Source organism: Moschus berezovskii, chromosome 4 (genome assembly GCF_049115385.1).
Source record: "Moschus berezovskii isolate FMDL1 chromosome 4, NW_MosBer_1.0, whole genome shotgun sequence".
Taxonomy (NCBI): domain Eukaryota; kingdom Metazoa; phylum Chordata; class Mammalia; order Artiodactyla; family Moschidae; genus Moschus; species Moschus berezovskii.
The window spans coordinates 72991158-73014427 of NC_142463.1; the positions used below are offsets into that span (position 1 = coordinate 72991158).

Sequence of the window (23270 nt, forward strand, 5' to 3'; positions counted from 1 at the left end):
TAATTTTAGTGGAAGGTTTTGAAATCAAATACATATTTGAGGTGATTTTTAAAGGTTAAAGAAGTTGTTATTTTAAATTATTTAAATTAAGTTTAAAGAAATTGAATTTTTGTCTTTTTTATATTTAACATGACTGAAATTTGATAGTGTTCACTGATAAAATGCATTTATGGTAATTGTCTAAGGGACTGCTGTTAACTAGTTCAGTCTTCACATGGCTTACCCATGCTTATGCATTAGAGTTCAGCCCCAAAGTTAACACCTTTTGAGGCCGTGTCTTCTTTGATTAATCCATCTAAAATGACCTTCACCAGTTACTTCCCATTTTAATGATCTGTTTTTCTTAAAAGCATTTATTACAATTTGTAATTATCTAGTTGGTTTACTGGTTGTCATCTTCATCAGAACGTAAATTCCACGAGCTCAGGAGCCTTGTCCGTTTATTCACTGTTGTATCTTCATCACTGAGCTCTGTATGTAGCATCTGGAATTCACTGAATAAATGTTCCAGCCATTGTTCTTTTGCAGAAGATATTAAGAGCAAGCTACCTTTTACTCAGAAAACCCACATTTTAGTGGGGGAGACAATAAACAAGTAAACAAATATTTTATATGCTTTCAGATCATAGTGAATTCTGTGACCAAAAATAAAATGGGATAAAGTGGTAGAGTGTGATGGGGGCTATTGCCAAGCAATTTAGGATGGCAGGAAAGTCTCTCTTGAAGGTGGCATTTACATCGAGGAAATCAGTAATCCTGACCGAGGAAACAAGGCAAGCAAAGGCCTGAGGCAGAAGCATGTTTGAGGAACCAGTATTTCTGGAGCTCAGTGAGAAAGAGCAAAAGTAGAAGCAGATGAGGTTGAAGATACAGCCCAGTGGCAGATCATGCAGGGCCTGAGTAATCTGATAGATGAAAAGGTCAAGAACATTAAAAATGCAGAATAAAATACATTTTTAGACTTTCAGTTTTGGGATAATGCATGCTGAGATTAAAACTACAGACTCGAGCTATGCGGCATTACATTAGCACTTGACTCGAATGTAGTACAAGTCTTAGAGAAAGGCCAGGTGTTTCCAACTAAAGCAAAGCACTGAAAGCTATTTCCAGACAACTAGTTTCACCTAAATTATCTTTCTGTTTCTGTTTTTTGTTTGTTTTGATTATTGATCAGTTTTTGCATATATGTATCTGACAGTATTATGAATACAGTATCATTGTACTATTTCATGCAAGGGACACCACACTCATATTCTGTATGTTTTCCACTCTGTCTGCATAAAATGGATTCATGAAGGCTTTGTTTGGCGCCTGTTCTATGATCAGCATTGTGCTCAATGAAGTGTGATGTATAATGTAATCGGAAATTATAGGTACTCAGTAAATATTTGTTGAATACATAAATTATACAGTTTCTTTTGTCCTCATGGTAGATTAATTTTTCTTAATACATTGGAAGTATATGTATTTTTTGTTTTTGCTTTCTGTCAGGTGGAGCACCTACATAATTTCATTTTGTTTCGGTTTTCTATGGGCTTCATTGACAGCATAATTGCCAAATGTAAGTATGCTTTAAAAGAGATAGTAGAATGGAGTTTGTGGGGGGAATGAGGTGTCGTTGATGTTTTTCAGTCTTAACTGTTTGGTTTTAGATCTTGCCACCGTGGTTGGTTACCTAGTCGTCAGTCGTCCTTTCTTAGATTTGTCTCATCCTCGACATGTTAAGAGCTCACATTCGGAACTTCTGGAGGTAAAGTGGTAATGGTAGTCAGACTCAATTGAAATCTTAAAAATAAAAATTTAAAAAAAACTAGTTTTAATTTTCAAAATACAAGTGAAAACTAATATTTCTTTCTATTTCAGGATTACTACCAAAGTGGAAGAATGCTTTTGCGAATGTCTCAAGCTCTGGGTCGAATAGTTTTGGCTGGCCGTGAAATGACTCGATTGGCTGGGTAAGTTAAGATTTGTAATACTGAGCAACTGCAGAGAATCTTTTTTTTTTTTTTTTTTAATGTTATCCTTAATGATTGTGACCAGTTGAGGTTGAGACAAGGAGCAACTGAATCCTCATATTTGCTACTCTTGGAAGCTGGTTTTGATAGAAAATTAGGAAGATTTTTTTTCTGATAGTGTACTTTTCATGTTTCCTTAAGATAGCTGTTTTGAGCCTTAAACTAGGTTAGTTGTTCTCAAGCTGTCTGCTCTGTGAATACTGGTATTCAGTAAGATGGGAAATGTTGAATCATGGCAGTCTTTCCTTAATTTACAGAAAATTAAGTTAGTGAATAAAATTTTTTCATTTGGACTTTTTTGTCCTTCTTTGGTACTGGTAACGTGTAAGCAAGGATAAATAAAAGAAAAGTTACCTTGTGGTAGCTCTTAGTCCAGTTGTAAACTGGTCAGGGTGTCTGGTAAAATTATTCTTAAACCATCAAATGGAATTAAATATTTCAAAATTTCAAAGTCTAGTATAAAGGGCTTGGTATCGTATTTAAGACAACACATACACGACTGAGCGACTGAACTGAACTGAACTGAATGTGAAAAAGCCTTAAGTCTCAGGTTATCTGAAGGAGTTGAATGACTTTGGATCTTTTCCAGGCCTGTGATTAATTTGCATATTTCCTCTATTCCTTCTTCTCTACTCCTTCAGCAGTTAAGGTCTTCATGACAAGATAGAAGAAGCTGTAACTACTGTGAGGAGTCTTTCTTGAGAATGCTGACTTCCTTCCAACTTGTTAATAACTTCCTCATGCCTTTACATTTCCTGGCATAGAGGATGCTTCCATTCCTTTAGGAAGTTTCTGCTTGTTATTCACAGAACAATTCTGTTTGCTTCTCTGGTTAGAGTGCTTTCTCCTCGACCATCATGCCATTCATACTTTTCAACTGCTTGTCAGTAGTTTTGATTTCTCTCTTATTACCACAGTGATTTCTCTCTGATATTAAGAATACTTCATTTTTTCCCCTCTTTAGAAGAAGAAGGAGAAGGATCTCCCCAATTCTTCCCTGTTTGCAGGAAAGTAGTGTGCATGTGGCATACTTAAAATAAATGATGTCCTCAGAGAGGAAAGCCAGCTTTATCCAAGGCTCTGTAGCTCACCCCAGCAGGAACTCAGGATTCGTGCTTCATCGGCCTAAGAAATGCCACTAGCGTGTGTCCTTTTCTAGTATTTACTGGAAAATTCCTTAAAGTTCTAGTGGCAGACAACCTTCTTGACTTGCCTATTAATAAACTCAGTATCTGCTGAGGTAGGATCCTGTGAGACCTCTTTTCTTAGCCCCATCTTCCTGCTCCCCTACTAAACCATAATAGTAAAATGTATATAGTATCACTAATACTTGTATAATATCACTAATGTTGGTGAGAATTCTTTTAAGTGATTTCATTGAAACTACATAATAAGTTTAGAAACTTAAGTCAGGTTTGTATAAAAGAACTTGATGTTACATGTCAATTGTATTCAAATAAATAATAAAAATAAAAGATATGATAGCCTTTGGAGTTTTGCTTATGGCTTTCTTTGTTTCTTTTTCTTTTATTAATTCTAGCTTTACTGCTCGGATTACAGAATTAATGCAAGTACTAAAGGATTTAAATCAGGGCAAATATGAACGCACTATGGTCTCACAACAGGAAAAGGGTAAATATGAATGCACTCAGTCACATAAGTTTTTGCTGACATGACTTGATGCTTTAATACTTACTTTTCCATTTAATGTGTTGAAGGAGCACAAGACATTCCCTTGATACCTGGAATTGGAGAAATCATCAATACAGATAACCTTATAAAGTACGTACAGAAAAGGGTTCTTTAGCACCATAAACATTTGTTAAACTTCACGGTAGCCTTTCTCTTTCAGCTACATCTATTTAGTTTTTAATGTCAAACTATTCTCTTTTTATTAATTTCCTCTATAGATTTGATCATGTTCCTTTAGCAACGCCAAATGGAGATATCTTGATTCGAGACCTTAATTTTGAAGTAAGTTTTTACATGGTTATATAAAAGCTTAAATCATCTTCAAAATGTGAACCGAGAAACTGATGTCTGAATGTTTAAAAGAATTCTAAGGCTTCACTTAGTCTCTGAATCCACAAAATTGCTTTAAAAAGTAAGCCTTTGTAAAGGAGGACTGCCTTGGAGTAAGGTATTATAAATTTCCAGTTACAGGATAAATCAGTACTAGGGATGTAATATACAACATGATAAATATAAAAACAATACTGGATGTTATATGTGAAAGTTGTTAAGAGCAGAAACCCTAAGAGTTCTCACCACACACACACTTTTTTTTCTGTTTTTTAAATCTGGCATCTGTATGAGATGTTCACTGAACTTACTGTGATAATCATTTCATGGTGAATGGGAGTCAAATCACTGTGCTGTGTACCTTAACCAGTACTGCATGTCACTGAGATCTCAGTATAATTGGAAGAAAAAGTAAAGAATAAGTCTTTGAAACAGAAATCTATTTTTATTTGACAGGACTTTAAAGTTTCAAATACCGCTATCAAAAAACCTTTTTGCAAATAAAGTCCCTTTCAAGAAAGCCATAGACGATATAGATAATTGGAATCTCTACTGTAAGATGAACATTTAAACTTGCATATGTAACATTAGTCTCTTTAAATTAAAATAATTTATGAGCCGGTATTGTTTTGATGGTACAGGAGGATCTGTACCTATAAAAACAAAATATAGTTTTTATATTACCGATGAAAACCATATGAGACCAGCACAATAGCACTGCAGATTTCCCCTCACCCAAGACACAAAACAGCTCAAGCCAGGTGAACTGTGATGCTGATTCAGTAGAGTCTATTAACCAAAAGAACAGGCCGAATTTAAAAGCAAAAGCAAAACATGGGAATTATTGTATGACTTTATAAGATTCTCACAGACCTAAGGATTATTATTTTGTTTGTATCTATTGTGACTTTGTGAATAGTTCACATCTGAAAATCTTGACGATAGTAATCAATGTCTATTACATGTGCTGTCTCTTTAGTTCCAGATACCGTTACTCTAGAATAACACTATCCAATAGAACTTTCTGTGATATGGAAATGGTCTATATCTGCATTGTCCAGTATAGTAACCACATGTGGCTATTGTACTCTTGAAATTTGGCTAGTACAGTTGAGGAAGTGAATTTTAAATTTTACTTAATTTTAATAAATTTGCCCTTAAATAGCCACATGTGACTAATGTCTATTGTATTGGAAAGCACAACTCTAGAACTCTTCTCCACATGTTCTATGTTCATGGCCCTCTGTAATTTGTGTTGTATATGGAGATTATTTCCAACTGCTTGCATTGAAGAATGTTGTCTGATAGTTTATAAAGTAGAAGTGGAGTTATTGGATTTGTTTGCAAAGTGTTATTAGGTAAGTCTTCAGTTTTTCTACTTTTAGCATGTATATTTATTACGTACATCTCCACTTTCTTTTTAAAAAACTATAAAATTGTAAAGTGTTAGTTTTGTAAAGTACTTGGGACTTACTCAGTATTGAATATTATACATTGTCATGTTTGTTTTAAAGCCAGGAAACACAGAGGGAAATACTGAAAAGGTGACTATGGTTGATAAATGTTTAATGGCACAAGTATTGCAGAAGTGTATTTTTCATATAGCCCTGGGTGCTACAGTCAAATAGGCTCCCTTGGCGAGTACGTGGCCACCTACAGGGCTTGGTATCAGGAATAAACAGAGCTCAAAACCCCATCTTTGATAGATTTCCAGTAGCCTCTTTATTGTTATCACCCAAGCATAGAAAGATTTTCTCCATCGAAGAATCCTCTGGGCCCTTTCTCCTACTTTCCCTTCTGTCTTTATGCAGAGAATACACCAGCAGTACAGATGCACACGTCTTGTGCCTAGTGAGGAGAGATTTGGGATCTGTGTGTACAGATCCAAGGAGAAAATAGATCATGATTTTGGTCTGCTCACTTTGTCATAAGGTGACCACACTACCGCTCTCCTTTTCATTCTAGTCCAAAACCCTTCCCTTTAAAACCTTTATATTTGAATTTTAGTATACTTCTGGCCAGTTCTGGTAACTTCACTTTTTTTAGCCTCAGAGAGGCCCTTACTTCTTTTGCTTTTATTTTGGTTTCATTTTGGAAAGTCTTATTTTACAATCCTGCTTGTTCAAGTTTTTCACTCTGTGATCATATTCTATACCAAAAAGGAGAGTGAAAAAGTTGGCTTAAATCTCAACATTCTGAAAACTAAGATCATGGCATCTGGTCCCATCACTTCATGGGAAATGGATGGAGAAACAGTGGAAACAGTGTCGGACTTTATTTTTTGGGGCTCCAAAATCACTGCAGATGCTGACTGCAGCCATGAAATTAAAAGACACTTACTCCTTGGAAGGAAAGTTATGATCAACCTAGACAGCATATTAAAAAGCAGAGACATTACTTTGCCAACCAAGGTCCGTCTAGTCAAGGCTATGGTTTTCCCAGTGGTCATGTACGGATGTGAGAGTTGGACTGTGAAGAAAGCTGAGTGCCGAAGAATTGGTGCTTTTGAACTGTGGTGTTGAAGAAGACTCTTGAGAGTCCCTTGGACTGCAAGGAGATCCAACCAGTCCATTCTAAAGGAGATAGGTCCTGGGTGTTCATTGGAAGGTCTGATGCTAAAGCTGAAACTCCAATACTTTGGCCACCTCATGCGAAGAGTTGACTCACTGAAAAAGACTCTGATGCTGGGAGGGATTGGGGGCAGAAGGAAAAGGGGACGACAGAGAATGAGATGGCTGGGTGGCGTCACCAACTCGATGGACATGGTTTTGAGTGAACTCCGGGAGTTGGTGATGGACAGGGAGGCCCGACATGCTGTGCTTCATGGGGTCGCAAAGAGTTGGACATGACTGAGGGACTGAACTGAACTGAACTTACCTGTTCTATGATTCTTGTATTGTGTTCTTCTCCACTGGGAGCTTTCTTTGACATCTGTCCTTTTGGTCCACTGTTAAAAGCTTTTCTTCTGTCTGTTTCTGACTTAAGGTATTTTAAGTTAGATTTGCCTTTTTCTCATTTATTTTGTCTTTTCCAACATTTGTTTAACGTAGTTTTTTTTTAATTCAACAAACCTCCTTCATTTTTTTTTAAAGCATCTGATTGTTTTCTCCCCATCTGACTTGCTTGAAAATAAAGAAAAATATGTTGTTCAAAGCATTTGTTGCCCTAGTAAAACAATCCAGGATCCTCAGTAATAGATTGTTCTTAAGAACTTGGTTTTCAGTGAAAGTTATGCTTGGTTTTAGTCATAATTCAATCCCGGGGTCGGGGGGGGATGGGCAGGGAAATCGGTCCTATAACTCGTTAATTTGGAAAAATTATCACTGGCTTACCATGGCTGATGGCATAATTGGAAGTTTTGTCCAACATTATTATTACCGTGGAGTAAAGAATAGTTAATTCTGAGTCTTAAGACATTTGTGCATAAGAGTATCTAAGGATTTCAGTAACTCTAGTTATTATTTATACACATCATTATAAACTTGGTTTCTAGGTTTCCTGGCATGTCGCACCAAATAATGTGGAGAGCTATAGGGTGGCAGTGAAAACCACAATAAGTAATTAGGTGCAGGAAAAAAATAATAATGGCTGACATTATCTAGATAAATCAGGGTGATAGGGATCCATTTAATTAGTAGTTCTCTGAACTTCAGGCACTCCTTAAGGCATCACTATTATAATAGAGTACAGTTATTATATATAATGTATTATTAGGAATATTCACTATTTTCAATTGTATAGAAGCAAGAAGTATGTATTTAGAAGTCCATCAAAATGACTCTCTAGTTTCTTAGAAAAAGAGACCGCTCATCATTTGGAAAAGTCATTCACAATAACTCCTTCTCTAACATTGATGTGCATCAGTAAGTTGTGGCATTTTGTTAGAGATCAACTGTGGTAAAATGCACACAACATAAAATTTACCATTTTAACTATTTTAAGTGTACAATTTAGTGGCATTAAGTACATTCAGTGTATGGTGCAGCCGTTACCACTGTCTTCACAGCAGAAACCACCCATTAAACAATAGCTCCTTTTTCTTCCCACCCCTCAGTCCCGCGTAACCTCTGTTCTACTTTGTGTCTCAGTGAATTTGCCTATTCTGAATACCTCATGTGAGTGGAGTCATCATATTTGTCCTTTTGTGTCTGGCATTTTTTGCATAGCATCATGTCTTCAGGTTCATTCATATTGTGGCACGTACAGAATTTCATTCCTTTTAAGGGTGAATGGTAATATTCCATTGTATGTATATGCCACATTTTGTTGCTTCCACCTTTTGACTGGTGTGAATAATGCAAGTGGCTTGGTGTATTACATCAGGAGAAGCTCCTTCAGTGGCTTACAGCGCCCTGTAGGATTTGCCCACTACTATCCTGCCACCACCTCTGCCTCTTTGAGCTCAGTTCTCCCGTTCTTCTCTCCTGCTCTTACTTCTCTAGTATAATCCTGAGTTTTGAACAAGACAGGTGCATTCCTGCTCAGCTTTTGTAGCTCCTTTTTGTGGGTGGAAACTATAATGATCTTCCTCCAGATAAACTTCTAGTTTACTTGCCCAGTTGTCATTTTCAGTGAAGCCTGGCCTGACCAGCTTAAAAATGCAGCACCCCCTAGTTTTTTTTTTTTACCTTGATCTATTTTTTCCACGTTGTACTTATTTTCTAACGTACTGTTTAATTTACTTATTATGCATGTTCCTCACTGTATGTGTCTCCCACTAGAATGTGTACTGGTGAGGGTAAGGATTTTGGTGTGTTGTTGTTTGGGGGTTTTTTTGGTATCTTTTACTCACTAATGTATATGTATTGCCTTAGAACAGAGCCTGACATTTAGTATTCAATACATATTCATTGAGTTAAGTAATAGGAACCTAAGACTCAACAGTTTTTTAAAAGGCAGGTTCCACAGCTAGGGTAACTCATCTCTCTCTGATGTCTTTCCTGCTCTGCTACATTGCTGTGAAGGCTAGAATTATGACCCAGGGTTTTGGATTCATCACTGGTTTGATTAACTCACATTATATAAACTTAGAACTCAATCCCTCTTGACATTTTTGCATTTAACTTCCATCTTTACATCCTTGCAGGACAATTTGGTGAACTTACAAATATTTATAATATACATATACTTCGATGCCACTTATAATTTCTAAGAATCTGATCTATAGAAATATTTCTCACTAGTGTATCAATTTGCTTGCTGACTTGGAGTTTCATTGCAGTATTATTAAAAAGCAGACAAAATGCAGATGACCTAAATACTTAACAAAAGGAGTGTATTTAGATAAATTTTGATACATCCTTACTATGGAATACAGTGCAGGCATTAAGAAAAGAATGGGGAGAATCTGAATATACTGACCTGAAAGAACATCTGTGATATATTGTTAAATAATAACAAGTTATAGAGTAGTATATTTAGTACAACTGCATTTTTAAAAAAAAAAGATTGTGTATATATATAATTGCTGTTTTCAAGAATTCAAGCTTTAGCTGTTTGTATTCTGATTGAGATTTAAGTTGATATCAATCAGTAGTGGTTTTTAAGTGAGGAAAAGAAGTGACTGAGTAAAAATGGAAAGTAAACAAAAATAAAAGGCCTCTTCATCCATACCGTCCACTGCCTCTATCTAATATCACATCTGTAGACAAAATGGAAAGCTTATCATTAGCTTATTTGACTCTAAGGAAATGTTCATTGTATGTATATTCTATTTAGTTAATTCATAGACTAATTTTTTTTCAGGTTCGTTCTGGGGCCAACGTTCTAATCTGTGGTCCAAACGGCTGTGGAAAGAGTTCACTTTTCCGTGTTCTTGGTGAGGTAAGTAATAACTGGCCTTAGGATTTTGCAGTCTTACTTTGCCGTGTCATCTGTATCACACTGTGAAATTTACAACTGTTCCTTTTCCTCCTTTGCTTTTATAGTTATGGCCTCTTTTTGGAGGACGTCTAACTAAACCTGAGAGAGGAAAGTTATTTTATGTTCCTCAGGTAAGACCTTGCTTGAGCTATTTTATAATCTTTGGTTTAAAGATCTTTTGTTTTTAATACATTTACTTCTAATGATTTTTGCTCTTTTACTATCAGAGACCTTATATGACCCTTGGAACACTTAGAGACCAAGTGATATATCCAGATGGAAAGGAAGATCAGAAAAAGAAGGGGATTTCTGACCTCGTAAGGAAACGTTTATATACTAGACTTACTGAAAACACTCCATTTTAGAGTCTTTATCTTAATCAATTAAGTATTTTAGATGCCAAGTGGTTAATTCTAACCTTTTGTAAAGACTTCTAAAACCTTATCATTAATTATCACTTTTCAGGTTGTGGTAAGATGTTAACCATTTTGCTTAAATATGACTTTTGAATGTTTAATGTCATCTTTACACTATTATTTGTTTCCTCATTGTCCTCATCCCTTAATTGTGAACAATAATGTTATTCTTTTTAAGCTGCTAGATTTATTTTGTCAAAATTACCATAAATAGGAAGTAAAAGAGTTTTTTGGTTTACCTTTCACATTGTTTGTTGAAATGTCCCTTTTTTAGTGATATTGGCAAGAGAATTAGAAATTCTAGTTTCAAAAATAAAGCAAGACAGAGAATGTTGGCTTATATTAAACACGATTTTATCTTTAATCCTTTTGCTGGAAGGTGCTGAAGGAATACTTAGATAATGTCCAGTTGAGTCATATCCTTGAACGTGAAGGTGGCTGGGACAGTGTTCAGGACTGGATGGATGTGCTAAGTGGTGGAGAGAAGCAAAGAATGGCGGTAAGTGTGCTCTGAAAACTGCTCAGTGATGCAGCTGGTTGCATGAAGTCCACTCTTAGAATCCATCATTTTGATAGTCAAGGCATACCGTTTTATTAATCTTTTTATTTATCAATGATTATAGTAGTTTATATGATAATAAAAGAATAATTTGCATGTAAATTTAGAATTCTGAAAAATTCATAAATATTCCCTTGAAAGGAAAAGATGCAGATCCAATTATATACCATTAATCTGTTTTTCTAAAAGTTAGGGGAACTTTGTAGCACAGTGGTCCTGGTTGGGTTGTGAGATCCCTTTTAGTACTTTTTTCCCTGTAGACATCTCTCTGTCTTACTCAGGCTGTTCTCTCTAAAATACCTGAAGGTGTTAGAGATGTTAATTTTATTTTATTTTTATTCTTTGTTCTGTTCTTGCCCTTTCCCTCTATCATTATATGTATTCTTATTTCAGAGCTCAGTATTTACTACTTAAAGTTACTTAGAATCTCAAAAATTTCCTAAGGTAAAGAAACATTTGAAAGGAATTGTTTTAATTTTTCTTATCCCAATCCAACATGGCTATAAAACATAGCATATTAAGAGTGATTCGTGGAGTACTCTGTAAAGAGGGATAACTTTTAAAGAGTCATTTTCTAACTAGTACCATAATTTGAGCAGATCCAGAGGAATTTTGGAGGGAGGGAGTGTAAACTTTGTGTAAATTAGAGAAGACCGTAGTCCAGGAAACATAGCAAAAGAGTTGACATATTGCTGAATTTCTTACTCTTTATCTTCAGGTTATATTCAGCCTTATGGTTACCTCCCACTCTGTGAGGAACATGTTTTGCATGTTGTTTTCCCTCAATTCATACCCATTCTTTATGAACTTAATAGCAACCTAATATTGTGACTCATTTGGCTAGTGCTATAAAGTGAAATTAATCTAGGCTGATGAATAAATCATAAACAGAAGAGAGATATCAGCCATTCTCAAAGTGGATATTGGGCTGGGGAAGTGAGCATTTGAAGTGATTGGGCATTGAGTGATTGGGTGACATGTGTCTTTCCTTCATTACACTCATTTGGGTCCAGCACTATCAGCCATGGTTGCTCCAGATAATATTGTAGATTGTTCTGCTTTATTTCTTTGACTCATAGTCATCTTTTCTGCTCCACTATTCTTTTTTTAGTATTGGTTACATGAGGTCTGAGTTGCAGCAAACAGTCACAGCATGAAGGATCTTTTTGTTAAGTTGCAGCATGCCAGCTCTTAGCTATGGTGCGTGGGGTCTAGTTCCCTGCTCAGGGATAGAACCCGAGCCCCCTGAGTTTGGGAAAGTGAAGTCCTAGCCACTGGAACACCAGGGAAGTCCCTCTGCTCCACTTCCTTCCTCTTTCTCTTTAGTGATTTTTTTTTAAAGTGAAAAAGTATATATGATGGAAAAGTTGAAATATTTATAAAAGTATGAAGAAAGGTCCAAAGCCTCTTACCAGAGATTCCACAGTCATAAGATTTTTAGTGTTTTTTTAAGTCCGTTTCGTAATTATTTCTTTTACCTTATTGGCAGTTGTTCTGATTCCTCAAACTCACTGAGATCTAATATTGATCCATTCCTTTTCTACAGTTGATCAGTTCCCTTTTGACTCTGCCTTCTTTCCTATCCAGCACAGACTTAATTATCCAGGCCCTGGCACATAGGAGGTACAGAGGAGATATTTCTTAAATGAACAAATGATCTCTTCCCCTTAACTTCCTTTTTCGCTTTTCGTTTTCTCATATTATTTAAATACCGACCCCAGAGCAGTTGTTTGCCTTGGCATTTTTGTACATGGGCTTCTGAGCACCACTGGGAAAAAAGTCAGAGAAAGAGATGGATTGCTGCCACTGCACTTCCATGGTTTCCAGTCTTTCAGGCACTCACAGCATGTCTTGGCAGTCATTTAACTGATTTTTGTCCCTCTGTCTCATTTTTCATGATAATCATATGAAAACTACCAGTTTCAGGCCTTCTACCCTATTATTACCCCACCACTCTCAGCAGCATAACTCACCTCCTATTAAAGAAAAAAGAGAAGCTGTTATTTCAGTTAAATGACAGCTAATTTTTATTGAGTGCTTAATAGGTGATAGGCAGTATGCCAAGCACTTTACACAGCTTATCTCACTTCATTCAGCAGTCGTGTGAGATGAGAGCTACGAGAGTCTCATTCCACAGAAGGAATCGAACTGTAGAACAGTTAAGTGGCTTGCCAGGCAAAGATATCTGCTGCTGCTGCTGCTGCGTCACTTCAGTCGTGTCCGATTCTGTGTGTCCCCATAGACAGAAGCCCACCAGGGTCCCCCGTCCCTGGGATTCTCCAGGCAAGATCACTGGAGTGGGTTGCCATTTCCTTCTCCAATGTGTGAAAGTGAAAAGTGAAAGTGAAGTCGCTCAGTCATGTCTGACTCGTAGCGACCCCATGGACTGCAGCCTACCAGGCTCCTCCATCCATGGGATTTTCTAGGCAAGAGTACTGGAGTGGCTTGCCATTGCCTTTTCTGGCAAAGATATCTAGTAAATGTTAAAGCTGGTAGAAGGCTGTGGGTGGCTTGTCAAGCTCAGGCAGCAATATGACTGCAGCGTTCATATTCTTCAAGATATCCTTGTATTGCAATACCAAGTGGCTGACCACACGGTAGGCGAGAGAAAGACACATGATGAGAAAATTTCCATGTAGTGTGGTAAGTGCGGAGACAAAGGAACGCAAAGCATCCCGTGCGAACACAGAGGAGGGGCATTTGAATGCTTTCAAATAACCACTCCTCTTAATGACTTTGCACTGGGCTGTCCTGAGCTCCTGTTTCCTCTGTTTTGGAGGATATGTCATCCTTCCTCTTGAGAAAGCCTAAACAGGCTAACTGTTTCCATCTGTGTTTTTGGACCCTCCCTTCTCCAACTTTATCACATCCCCTTCCTTCAGTTCTGTACCACCCTGACACACACGCCCACCTATACTTAATTTCTTCTTGTCCTCTTTCAGAAAGATATTTTCAGGTCTCTGTGATCTAAAAACCAAACTCTCCCTTAACCAAAGGTCCCAGGTTGTCTATACCTTTCATTCTCTGCACAGCTGAACTTCTTGGTAGTCTGTCCTTGCTGTTTCCCCTTCCTCACCCTTTGTAAATAAAGTGTGAACGCCAAGAAAGCTGTTTGGTTATTCATTGATCAAATATTTGAATGTCTGCTATTCTATACAGGCGTTAGTTTTGCAGTAGTGATTAAAATGGAGTCTTGGCTTTTCTCAGTATTACAGCCTAAGGGATAGACAAAGAAACAGACAACGTAGTTTATGCTGTGTGAAGAGCTACAGAGATGTTACAAAAGGGACCCACTTGGGTTGGGAGGGATCAGGTAGGTTTGTCTGAGAAGGTGACGTTAAGCAGAAATTTGAATGATGCAAGGAGCAGAGTGAGGTGTTTGAGACATGAGGAAAGTGACATGTACTAAGCCTCTAAGGCCTGTGACACTGTGTCTTCTGGTTGTTGAGAGGAGGTGATGGTGCTGGAATGTTGAGGTTAGAGAGCAAGTAGGAATAAGGTTGTGCAGCATCTTGTAGGTCACGGTAAGGAGTTTGGATTTTATTCTAAGCGAAATGGGAAGTCATTGAAGGGTTTTAAGTAGAAGAATGAAATTCTCACATTTCTGGAAGATCCTCTCTGATTACATGGAGAATTAAAGCGGCACAAAGAAGGAAGCAGGAGGCTATTTGTGCTTGTCCAGGCAGGAGAAGATTGTGCTCTGGGCTGAGGGCATGATTGTAAGCTGGGGGAAAGTGAGGAGACGTCGCAGGGCTGACTTGGACTAAAAATGGGGGTAGGGGAGGAGGAGAAGACCAAGGAGGACTGACAGCTTTCTAGCTTGAGCAGCTGCTCTGAAGTGTTCAATATGGGGTGGAGGAAATGGATGAATGGATTTAAGGGGGAAATCTAGAAAATCTGTTGAGTTTTAGATGTTTCAAGTCTGTGAGTTCTGTAAGATATCCAGATAGAAAGATTAAATAGGAATTTTTATGTATCCACCTGGAAATTAGAACAGAAGTATGGGTGCGAGAGATATTTGGGGGAGTGTGCTGCTGCTGCTAAGTCACTTCAGTCGTGTCCGACTCTGTGTGACCCCATAGACGGAAGCCCACCAGGCTCCCCCGTCCCTGGGATTCTCCAGGCAAGAACACTGGAGTGGGCTGCCAGTTCCTTCTCCAATGTGTGAAAGTGAAAAGTGAAAGTGAAGTCGCTCAGTCGTGTCCGACTCTGCGACCCCACGGACTGCAGCCTACCAGGCTCCTCCATCCATGGGATTTTCTAGGCAATAGTACTGGAGTGGCTTGGGGGAGTTTACAAGTGTAAATAATATTTGAAATCATGAGACTTAAAAAGATCACTCAGAGAAACAAAATAGGAAAAAGAGAAGAGGGCCTAGAAATTAACCCTCAGGGACCCCAACATTTAATGGACCAGCAAAAGAGAAGATGCTGGAAAAGAAACTTGAGAAAACAGCTTAAGATACTTGAAACCCCATGGTCTCACTCTCACTTTCTCAAGGAGGGAATGGTCACCTGAGTTCAGTGTTGCAGAGAAGATAAATTGGGCAAGGATAGAAAGTGCCCACTTTATAGCATCGAGATCGGTGTAAGGAGGCAGGTGACAGTTTGGAATATCTGTTAGACAAAGGAGGATAAATAATTCCCAGAAAGTAAACAGCAACATGTTCCGCATTCCTGCTAATCAAAGAAATGTTAAGCTGTAACAGTCTTGATGTTATTTTTCACTTATAAAATTCACATAGACTTTTAAAAATGAGCATGCCCAATATCGACCACAGGGTTATATACAACATGTGCACTCAAATATTATTTGTAGGATATAAATTCTCAACTTAATATTAGTTGGCATTACTTAAGCAACAGACTGTTTAAAAATAGTTTTTGCATTGAGTTATCTATAGTCTGAATTCTAAGATTTCATTCAAATGTGTATCCTCTAATCTTGTTTAGAGAATTTTTTAATATTAATTTAAAACTCAACTTCATCTCATATCAGTCAAGAGCTTTTGCTTTACTCTTAACAGTATTTCCCATGTGTTACATTTTTCCCTTTGCTTGGGAAGACAATGGAAGCAATCAAGTTTCTTTATTTTGTTTTTGTTTCTGAGAAGTAAATTTTTTGAGTTAGAATATATTTCCTTCTTTGTTTATAAGAATATAAATGTATATTTAATTTAAAGTAAATCTGTTTTAGCTTACTAATTTTATTCAGTAGTGTGATATTTGATTATACAGAGTATTTCCTTTCATGCTTCAGATGGCAAGATTATTTTATCATAAGCCCCAGTTTGCTATTTTGGATGAATGTACAAGTGCAGTTAGTGTGGATGTGGAAGACTACATTTACAGTCATTGTCGAAAGGTAAGTGTGATAAATTCTCAGTCCCTGCTCCGTTTACTCTCTGTCCAACCAAATATCCATCCAAAGAGAAGATTCCAACTTATGAAGTGACAAAATTACTATCAAAGGAAGGTATCTTGCTTTAATAAAGATTTTAAACTGATAAATAGATATGAGTAAAAGAGAAAATTGTCAGTGAGTTCTGTATATAATTCTTTTTTAGCCATGTGTTAGATATAAAATATTTAATTTTTTCCCCTTTTATCTCATTCCCTATCCTCAGTGTTAATAAACTGATATTTTCTTAATTTGTTCCATTAGCTTTACCTAAATATCATTTGTTCTTTTTAAAGAAAATTTTAAATTTGTTTTAATTAAAAAAAATTGACTAATTATTTGGCAACTTTTAATGTATCTTTTTTTTTTTTGTCTGGCCTGGTCAATATTTTACCAAGGCTTCTTTTAGTATAGTTGCCTTTTTTTTTTTCTTTAAATCCATTTGTCTATACAGATTTTCAGATTTGAAGGTATTAAGAGGTGTTTGTGGAATTCTCTTATACATAAAACAATGTAGTCTCTATTTGATTAGTGACTTAGAAGCTCCATGCAATTTCCTCTTATATCTAGCTGTAGGCTGCAAGTCCACATAAAATATGCAATTCTTCTGTGTATAGATTACATTTAAAAGAAAAAAATTCCTGTGGGGCCCCCGGTTGATAAATTGCATTACTTTAATGGCACTTGAAAATGGATAAACGTGAAATGAGGTATGAACTTAAACTTAAAACTCATTTACAGCTACAAAACCAGTACAAACTTACAAATTAAGTACAGAAGAAATTTTAAAACACAGTTTCAAAATTGCAGCATTAGAAAGACATTTGATACTATTTTGCTGAAACTAAACTACTGGTTTGGATTTAATGTGAGGTCCAAATATAATATGAGGTCTAGATCTTATGTTTTGATTTTTGCTTATGTATTTTGACTTAAGTAATTCTGTAATAAAGAATGCCTTCATTCAGTTTAGATCTGATCTAATTATTTTAGAATTATAAGAGAAATAATATCTGAAGTAAGCTTTCAAAAATCATATCTGTGTTGCACCATTGAAATATATGTTTTATTAATAACTGACAGTATACTTGTCATGCAGTTTCTGACCCGTCTGATAACCTTTCCTTTGGCACCCGAACTTATTACACATTAAAAGTTTTAAATGATACCAGTTTAAGTCATCACATGGTACCAGCAGAAGTGTATACAGGAACTTAGGCACTTAAATCTCATGACAGAAGTGATAAGAAGAATATACTTACCCAAATTCTTTTAAATTCTCAAAATGAAAATAAAATTTGGAACTCATGGTGGAGATTTCCTGGTTACCCTAACCTGTACCTCAGCCTCGAGAGACCCATGTTGAGAAACAGTGATCCTAGAGCAGGGGTGCTCAGTCTCTGCACTATTGACAGTTTGGGTGGATTATTCTTAGTTGTGGGAGGCTGTCCTCTGCTTTGTGGGATGTTGGCAACATTTTTTATCTCAACTCATTAGATGTCTCTAGCACTGTTAGTTTTGACACAGAAGACCTTGAAATGTGTCCCCTACGGGGCAAAATATCCTGCCTCTTCTCCCCGGTAGAGAATCACTGATGCAGGGCAGCTAGCTACATCTCTTGATGTTGTTTTGAAAATCTGAAGAATGGTCCATAAACCCTAATTCACAGTCTAAAATACAGTAAGCTTATAAAACTGAAAAAGATTTTTCATTGTTTTGTGGCAAGCTTACTGGGTAGCCAGAGCTGGCCTGAACTAACAGAAGATTTATAAGCCCTTTTATTGATATTTATCTTACCAAATGTAATGTCCATATGTGTTGCTGCAGAAACACTGATGTGTTAATTTCAGAATTCTACCTCAGAACCCTCTGGGAGTGGTAAATGCTGCTTTTCCAAAATCTGAATTCTAAGACATGTTCCAAAACAAGGGGTTCTAGTAAAGATTATACTGTGTGTGAAAAGCACATTTATTGTAGGCAATACTGTATTGATTTAATTTTCCTGATTTTGACCTTTTGCTATTTTTACCATCCTTATGCTCTTTTCATATATTTTTCACAATAAAATAGAAAGTATGCTGGGATATATATTTTGTGCCCAAAACAAAATAATATACTTAATTAAGCTAGTAACTGTTAGTTTAGTTTTTTCTCTTTCTTAGACTCTATTGACGCTTGTTAGTTTTTATTATTTTTGTTAGTTGATGGCCTGTACTTTGTGTTAAACATTTGGTATCAGTTGATTTTTAACTATAGCTACTGAAGCCAGTCATCTTAACAGCTTAAATTATATAGACTAATTTAATTTGTAACTCTGTGTTATTGATGTAAACCTAAATCATTTTCCTTGTATTAGGTTGGCATTACCCTCTTCACTGTGTCACACAGAAAGTCTCTTTGGAAACACCATGAGGTTTGTATTTCTTATACTGAATGGTGTAGTGAGAGTTTGTTTTATTTTCATATATGAATTTAGGTGATTATGACTTTAGATTTCTTGGTGTGTGTTCCATTATAGATATATAATTTAAGGGGGAAAGGTGATTCTAATTCATTGTTAGAGCATTTTTATAAATATTGTAATTGTCAGTTTTGAGGGCTATAATATATATTAATATGGATAGTCTCTAGTTATATAGGAAAGGTATTAGAGAACCAGTTAATGATTCTCCAGTTTTATAAATCACTGTTATATAATGAACTGACTAAAATGTACATAATCTGATCACAGCCTTTTCTTACCATTCTCTATTGACCAAAAGGAAAGAGAGTCTTAAGAAGGATCAGATGGCAAAAAGTTTAGGGACAGCTTTAGTAGAAATCAGGACTACAAGGAGGAAACTATAATGTTAGCTGTTTATCAGCCCACACTATAATAAAATAGAATTCATTAAGTGGTCACTCTAATTTACAAAGATACTACAGTGAGTTTTACGCAATTCAGGTTCTCCAGCAGTGTCATAGTGCCATTCTCACCATAGCAGTTCTTTTCCTCTCCTAATGTAAAATGATCAACCCCGAAGAATAAACCCAGCTTAGTTCATTTTTTCTTTCCTTTCTTGTTTTCTTTCTTTCTCCCTGCTTTCTTTCTCTTGCTCTCTCTTTTTCTTTCTTCCTTCTTCCCTCTCTTTTTTTCTCTTTCTTTCCTTCCTTCCTTTCTCCTTTCCTTCCTAAATGATACAGAAATTTCAGGTGAAAAAAAGGCTTTGAGAAAAATTGGAACATGGTAAGGCTATCTTGTCCCATAAAATACACCTGATTGAGCTCCTTTTTTAAAAAAAGCCAAATACTGGGCTAAGTGTTATGAGGGATACAGAGTACTGTCTTTGCTCTCAGGAATATTATGGTCTAAATGATAGTGTACAGATGGTTAAATGAAGATCATGGAATTTGAAGTCAGAATACCTGGATTCAGGCAACATTGTTTCTGACATTGTTTCCTTTGTATAATAGAGTTACTGATCCTTGCCCAGCTGTCTCATAGGTTACCATGAGGATCAGACATATTCTGTATGAAAGTTCTTAATAAACTTTAATGAAATTGTGTATAGCTGTTGGCTTTTAAAGATAGTTTTTATAATGGCACATTATAATTTTCCCATTTTTGTTAATTGAATGGAAGACTAACTGGATATCAAAGCAGTTTAAAATATATCCAAGCCTTTGTGTTTTCACAGAAGTTCATAAACATTACAACCATGGGACAGTGAAAGGACCTGGCTTTCCCCTTTCCTCTTCTCCTGGAGGTGTAGACAGTAGCAATGTAACCATCGGATCAGTGACCATGTGATGGACGGGGTGGCACAAAGAACTGCAGTGTTGAGTCCAAAATAGCTTAAAATAACAGTATAGAAAATGGAAAAAAAAGAAGATCTTTTCAGTAAACAAAAAACCACTAAACAAAACAGAAGGCTTTGTAGCTGCTATCCTAAGCATCTTTGTAGGATGGAATTATATGGGCTCTTTTCCTCCTTTGCCAAGTCAACAAATGAACAAAAAGTCTTAAGTTAGAGGTTCTGAACTGATCTGGGAAACCAGCTAAAGTAAATGTTTTAGAGGCTGTCCTGTCTGATGGGCTTGCACATAGTGCTGTTGCACCTCTGCTGACCAGATCCTTGGTTGTGGAGTGACAGAAGCATTCTAATAATTTGTGGGATGCTTACAGATTTGGTTCCTTTAAAATGAATAAGGAAGTCTGGTGTTTTAGTTCTCATAATGGAAAGTGCTATATCCGCTACAAGCAGAGGTATTTTGTGACTATTTTTAAAAAGAGCAGACTTCGTCATTTAGTCTTTCCTTGGAAAATGGTATGCATTTCTGAGTATAAACTTTTGAAAATTTCAGTGGCTTAAAATGATTGTTTCCAGTCATTTTCTTGTATGATAACCTCTACATTAATTCCTGACTGAAAGAAGATTCTCGGTTATTGATTTCTTTCTCCCTTCTTTCCCATAGTACTACCTGCATATGGATGGCAGAGGCAATTATGAATTCAAACAGATAACAGAAGATACAGTTGAATTTGGCTCCTAGAATCCGGAGAACTGTATTGTACCAGCTTCAATGAAATAATTACACAATACAGTTAGAAATACAAAGTACATTGTAAAATAAAGTTGAGCTTGTTTTTTAAAACAAAGCAACAAATTAGGTACAAAATAATCAAGAACAAGTTATTGAAACATTTAATATTATATAGGATATTGCTAATTGTGTATATGTTGGTTTAATTATTAATATGTACTAAGAATGTCCTTATTCTTGTGGTTAAAAACCTGCCTAAATTAAATTGGGCTTAAATCAGTGTAACCTGATTCATCCTGGGATGTAAACCATTTGAAGTCAGCTACTTTGACTTTTATGGCTCTGTCTTTTCCTTCAATGAAGAACCCTATTTAAAACTGGGGTCATCACTTGTCCTGTTCTAACCAGAGTCTTGAGTTTCATTTTCTTGTGTCCCATGATAGCGGGAAACAAATCACAGTGTTTTATGAAAATGTGCATCTTGGCATAATAGCATTTATGACACCGTGGCAGAGTTCTTGGGCTGCCACAGTTATCCTCATTCCTTGCATATGTCTTGGGGTATACTGGACTCCAGGAAAGCCATTTGAATTTTCTTTGCCTAAGTAATAAATATGCCCCTCACAGTCTTCAGTATTGAGTTGTTTTGGGGGTTCTTTGTGATGATGCAGCGAACGTACGTGTGCAGTCTTGCTTACAGGGGAGGGTTACCGTGTTTCCACCTAGTCTTCTCAGTGATTGGGATATTAAAACACAAAGTCCTTACATGTTAAGCTCAAAGTCTTCTCAGATTTTCAGAATTTTTAATGAATTGAGTGGATTTGTGTATGTTAGAAGCCCATTCATTAGATGCATGGTGGTTACATGGTGTTAAACTCCAGATGAGCCATGAGAATGCACTACGTGAAGTGAAGCACTGAGTATGCAATGTTATCACTGTCTTTGACCGTGATTGTATGTTTAAGAAATACGTTATAAAATTATGCACGTGGGTGAATTATGTTTCCTGAGGCACTGGTTTATCTCTGTGAATCTTTAATAACTTTTTTATATTTGGGTTATTATATTGAACTGTATCCTAAGAGAAATCAATTTTATCTCACCAAACAACCATTAATGACTATGTGTATTATTTGCACAGGGAGAACTGCAATTGAGTATTATCAATAAGCTAGATATGAAATCAGTTTTATAAAACTGGGATTCAGAAGGGGGCTTTTTATATTCTTGTTTTTGCATAACTGGTTTTGGTTTTTTTGCAGAATTAACTCTTAAGAATCACCGACTACGGAAGTAAAACTTGTACTGATTCCATAATACATAACATTCAGTTTTTACAACTTCTGTTTAGCAAACTTGTATACTTACTTATTTTCTGTTCAGATTAAAAAAGAATCAGATATCCTATACAATCTTTGCTCGTTCTTTTTATTCTGGTATATAAATCCTAGATAGTTCATACAGAGTTCATACAGTCTTGACTTGAAAAATACAAAAATAAAAATTCAGAAGCCCTTTTGGCACCCAGTGTCTCATTTTTAAAAAGTTTTGTCCAATGTGGTTTTATTGAAATGAATTTCTTTTTTAGAAAAGTCATGAAAAAACCTTAGGTGTACTTCACAAATGCTACCAAATAGTCAGGGGACCTTGAAAGATCATATCAGCCCTAGGGAAGCTTTTATGACATGGGGGAAGTTTCAGATTATCAAATTTCTAAGTTACCCTAAACCTACTAATAGAATTATTTTCCTAACTGCCCCGTTATTCCTCTCGCAATCAAAAAAAATATTTCTCCTTGATCTTTTCTTCCTTATAAATTAAAAATTGCCTCACCATTTGAGGTGTGAAAGAAGATCCCGTCCCTGGAGAATCACCGTGTACATTAACTTGATAGTTCTAGGAAGGCTTACAATAAAGGAATCCAGTGTTTTCAGGATGTGATTGACCATGGGACATCTTTTTCCATATAATTCCTGTTAGCATCATCTCTAGACTGCAGTTGGAAATAAATGGCAGTTTAATCTGCAAATAGATGGGGAAACAGTGAAAGACTTTAATTTTTGAGGCTCCAAAATCACTGCAGATGGTGACTGCAGCCATGAAATTAAAAGACGCTTACTCCTTGGAAGAAAAGTTATGACCAACCTAGACAGCATATTAAAAAGCAGAGACATTACTTTGCCAACCAAGGTCCGTCTACGGTTTTTCCAGTAGTCATGTATGGATGTGAGAGTTGGATTATAAAGAAAGCTGAGTGCCAAAGAATTGATGCTTTTGAACTGTGATGTTGGAAAAGACTCTTGAGAGTCCCTTGGACTGCAAGGAGATCCAGCCAGTCCATCCTAAAGGAAATCAGTCCTGAATATTCATTGGAAGGACATGCTGAAGCTGAAACTCCAATACTTCGGCCACCTGATGCAAAGAGCTGACTCATTTGAAAAGACCCTGATGCTGGGAAAGATTGAAGGCAGG

General features: G+C 36.4%; 1 protein-coding gene across 2 annotated transcripts in view; it reads left to right on the plus strand.

Moving 5' to 3' along the window:
• The window catches only part of ABCD3 (ATP binding cassette subfamily D member 3), an 83725-nt gene extending 61404 nt beyond the window's left edge, over positions 1 to 22321 (plus strand). For both annotated transcript variants that reach the window (XM_055401735.2, XM_055401734.2), the window contains exons 11-23: positions 1492 to 1561; positions 1653 to 1750; positions 1864 to 1955; positions 3556 to 3647; positions 3734 to 3797; positions 3926 to 3989; positions 9783 to 9860; positions 9965 to 10030; positions 10127 to 10216; positions 10695 to 10814; positions 16134 to 16238; positions 18631 to 18687; positions 20730 to 22321. In XM_055401735.2, coding sequence (XP_055257710.2) covers positions 1492 to 1561; positions 1653 to 1750; positions 1864 to 1955; positions 3556 to 3647; positions 3734 to 3797; positions 3926 to 3989; positions 9783 to 9860; positions 9965 to 10030; positions 10127 to 10216; positions 10695 to 10814; positions 16134 to 16238; positions 18631 to 18687; positions 20730 to 20807 — 1074 coding nt within the window. In that variant the 3' untranslated portion in view covers positions 20808 to 22321. The remainder of the gene's footprint in view (positions 1 to 1491; positions 1562 to 1652; positions 1751 to 1863; positions 1956 to 3555; positions 3648 to 3733; positions 3798 to 3925; positions 3990 to 9782; positions 9861 to 9964; positions 10031 to 10126; positions 10217 to 10694; positions 10815 to 16133; positions 16239 to 18630; positions 18688 to 20729) is intronic.
• Positions 22322 to 23270: the final 949 nt, after the last annotated feature.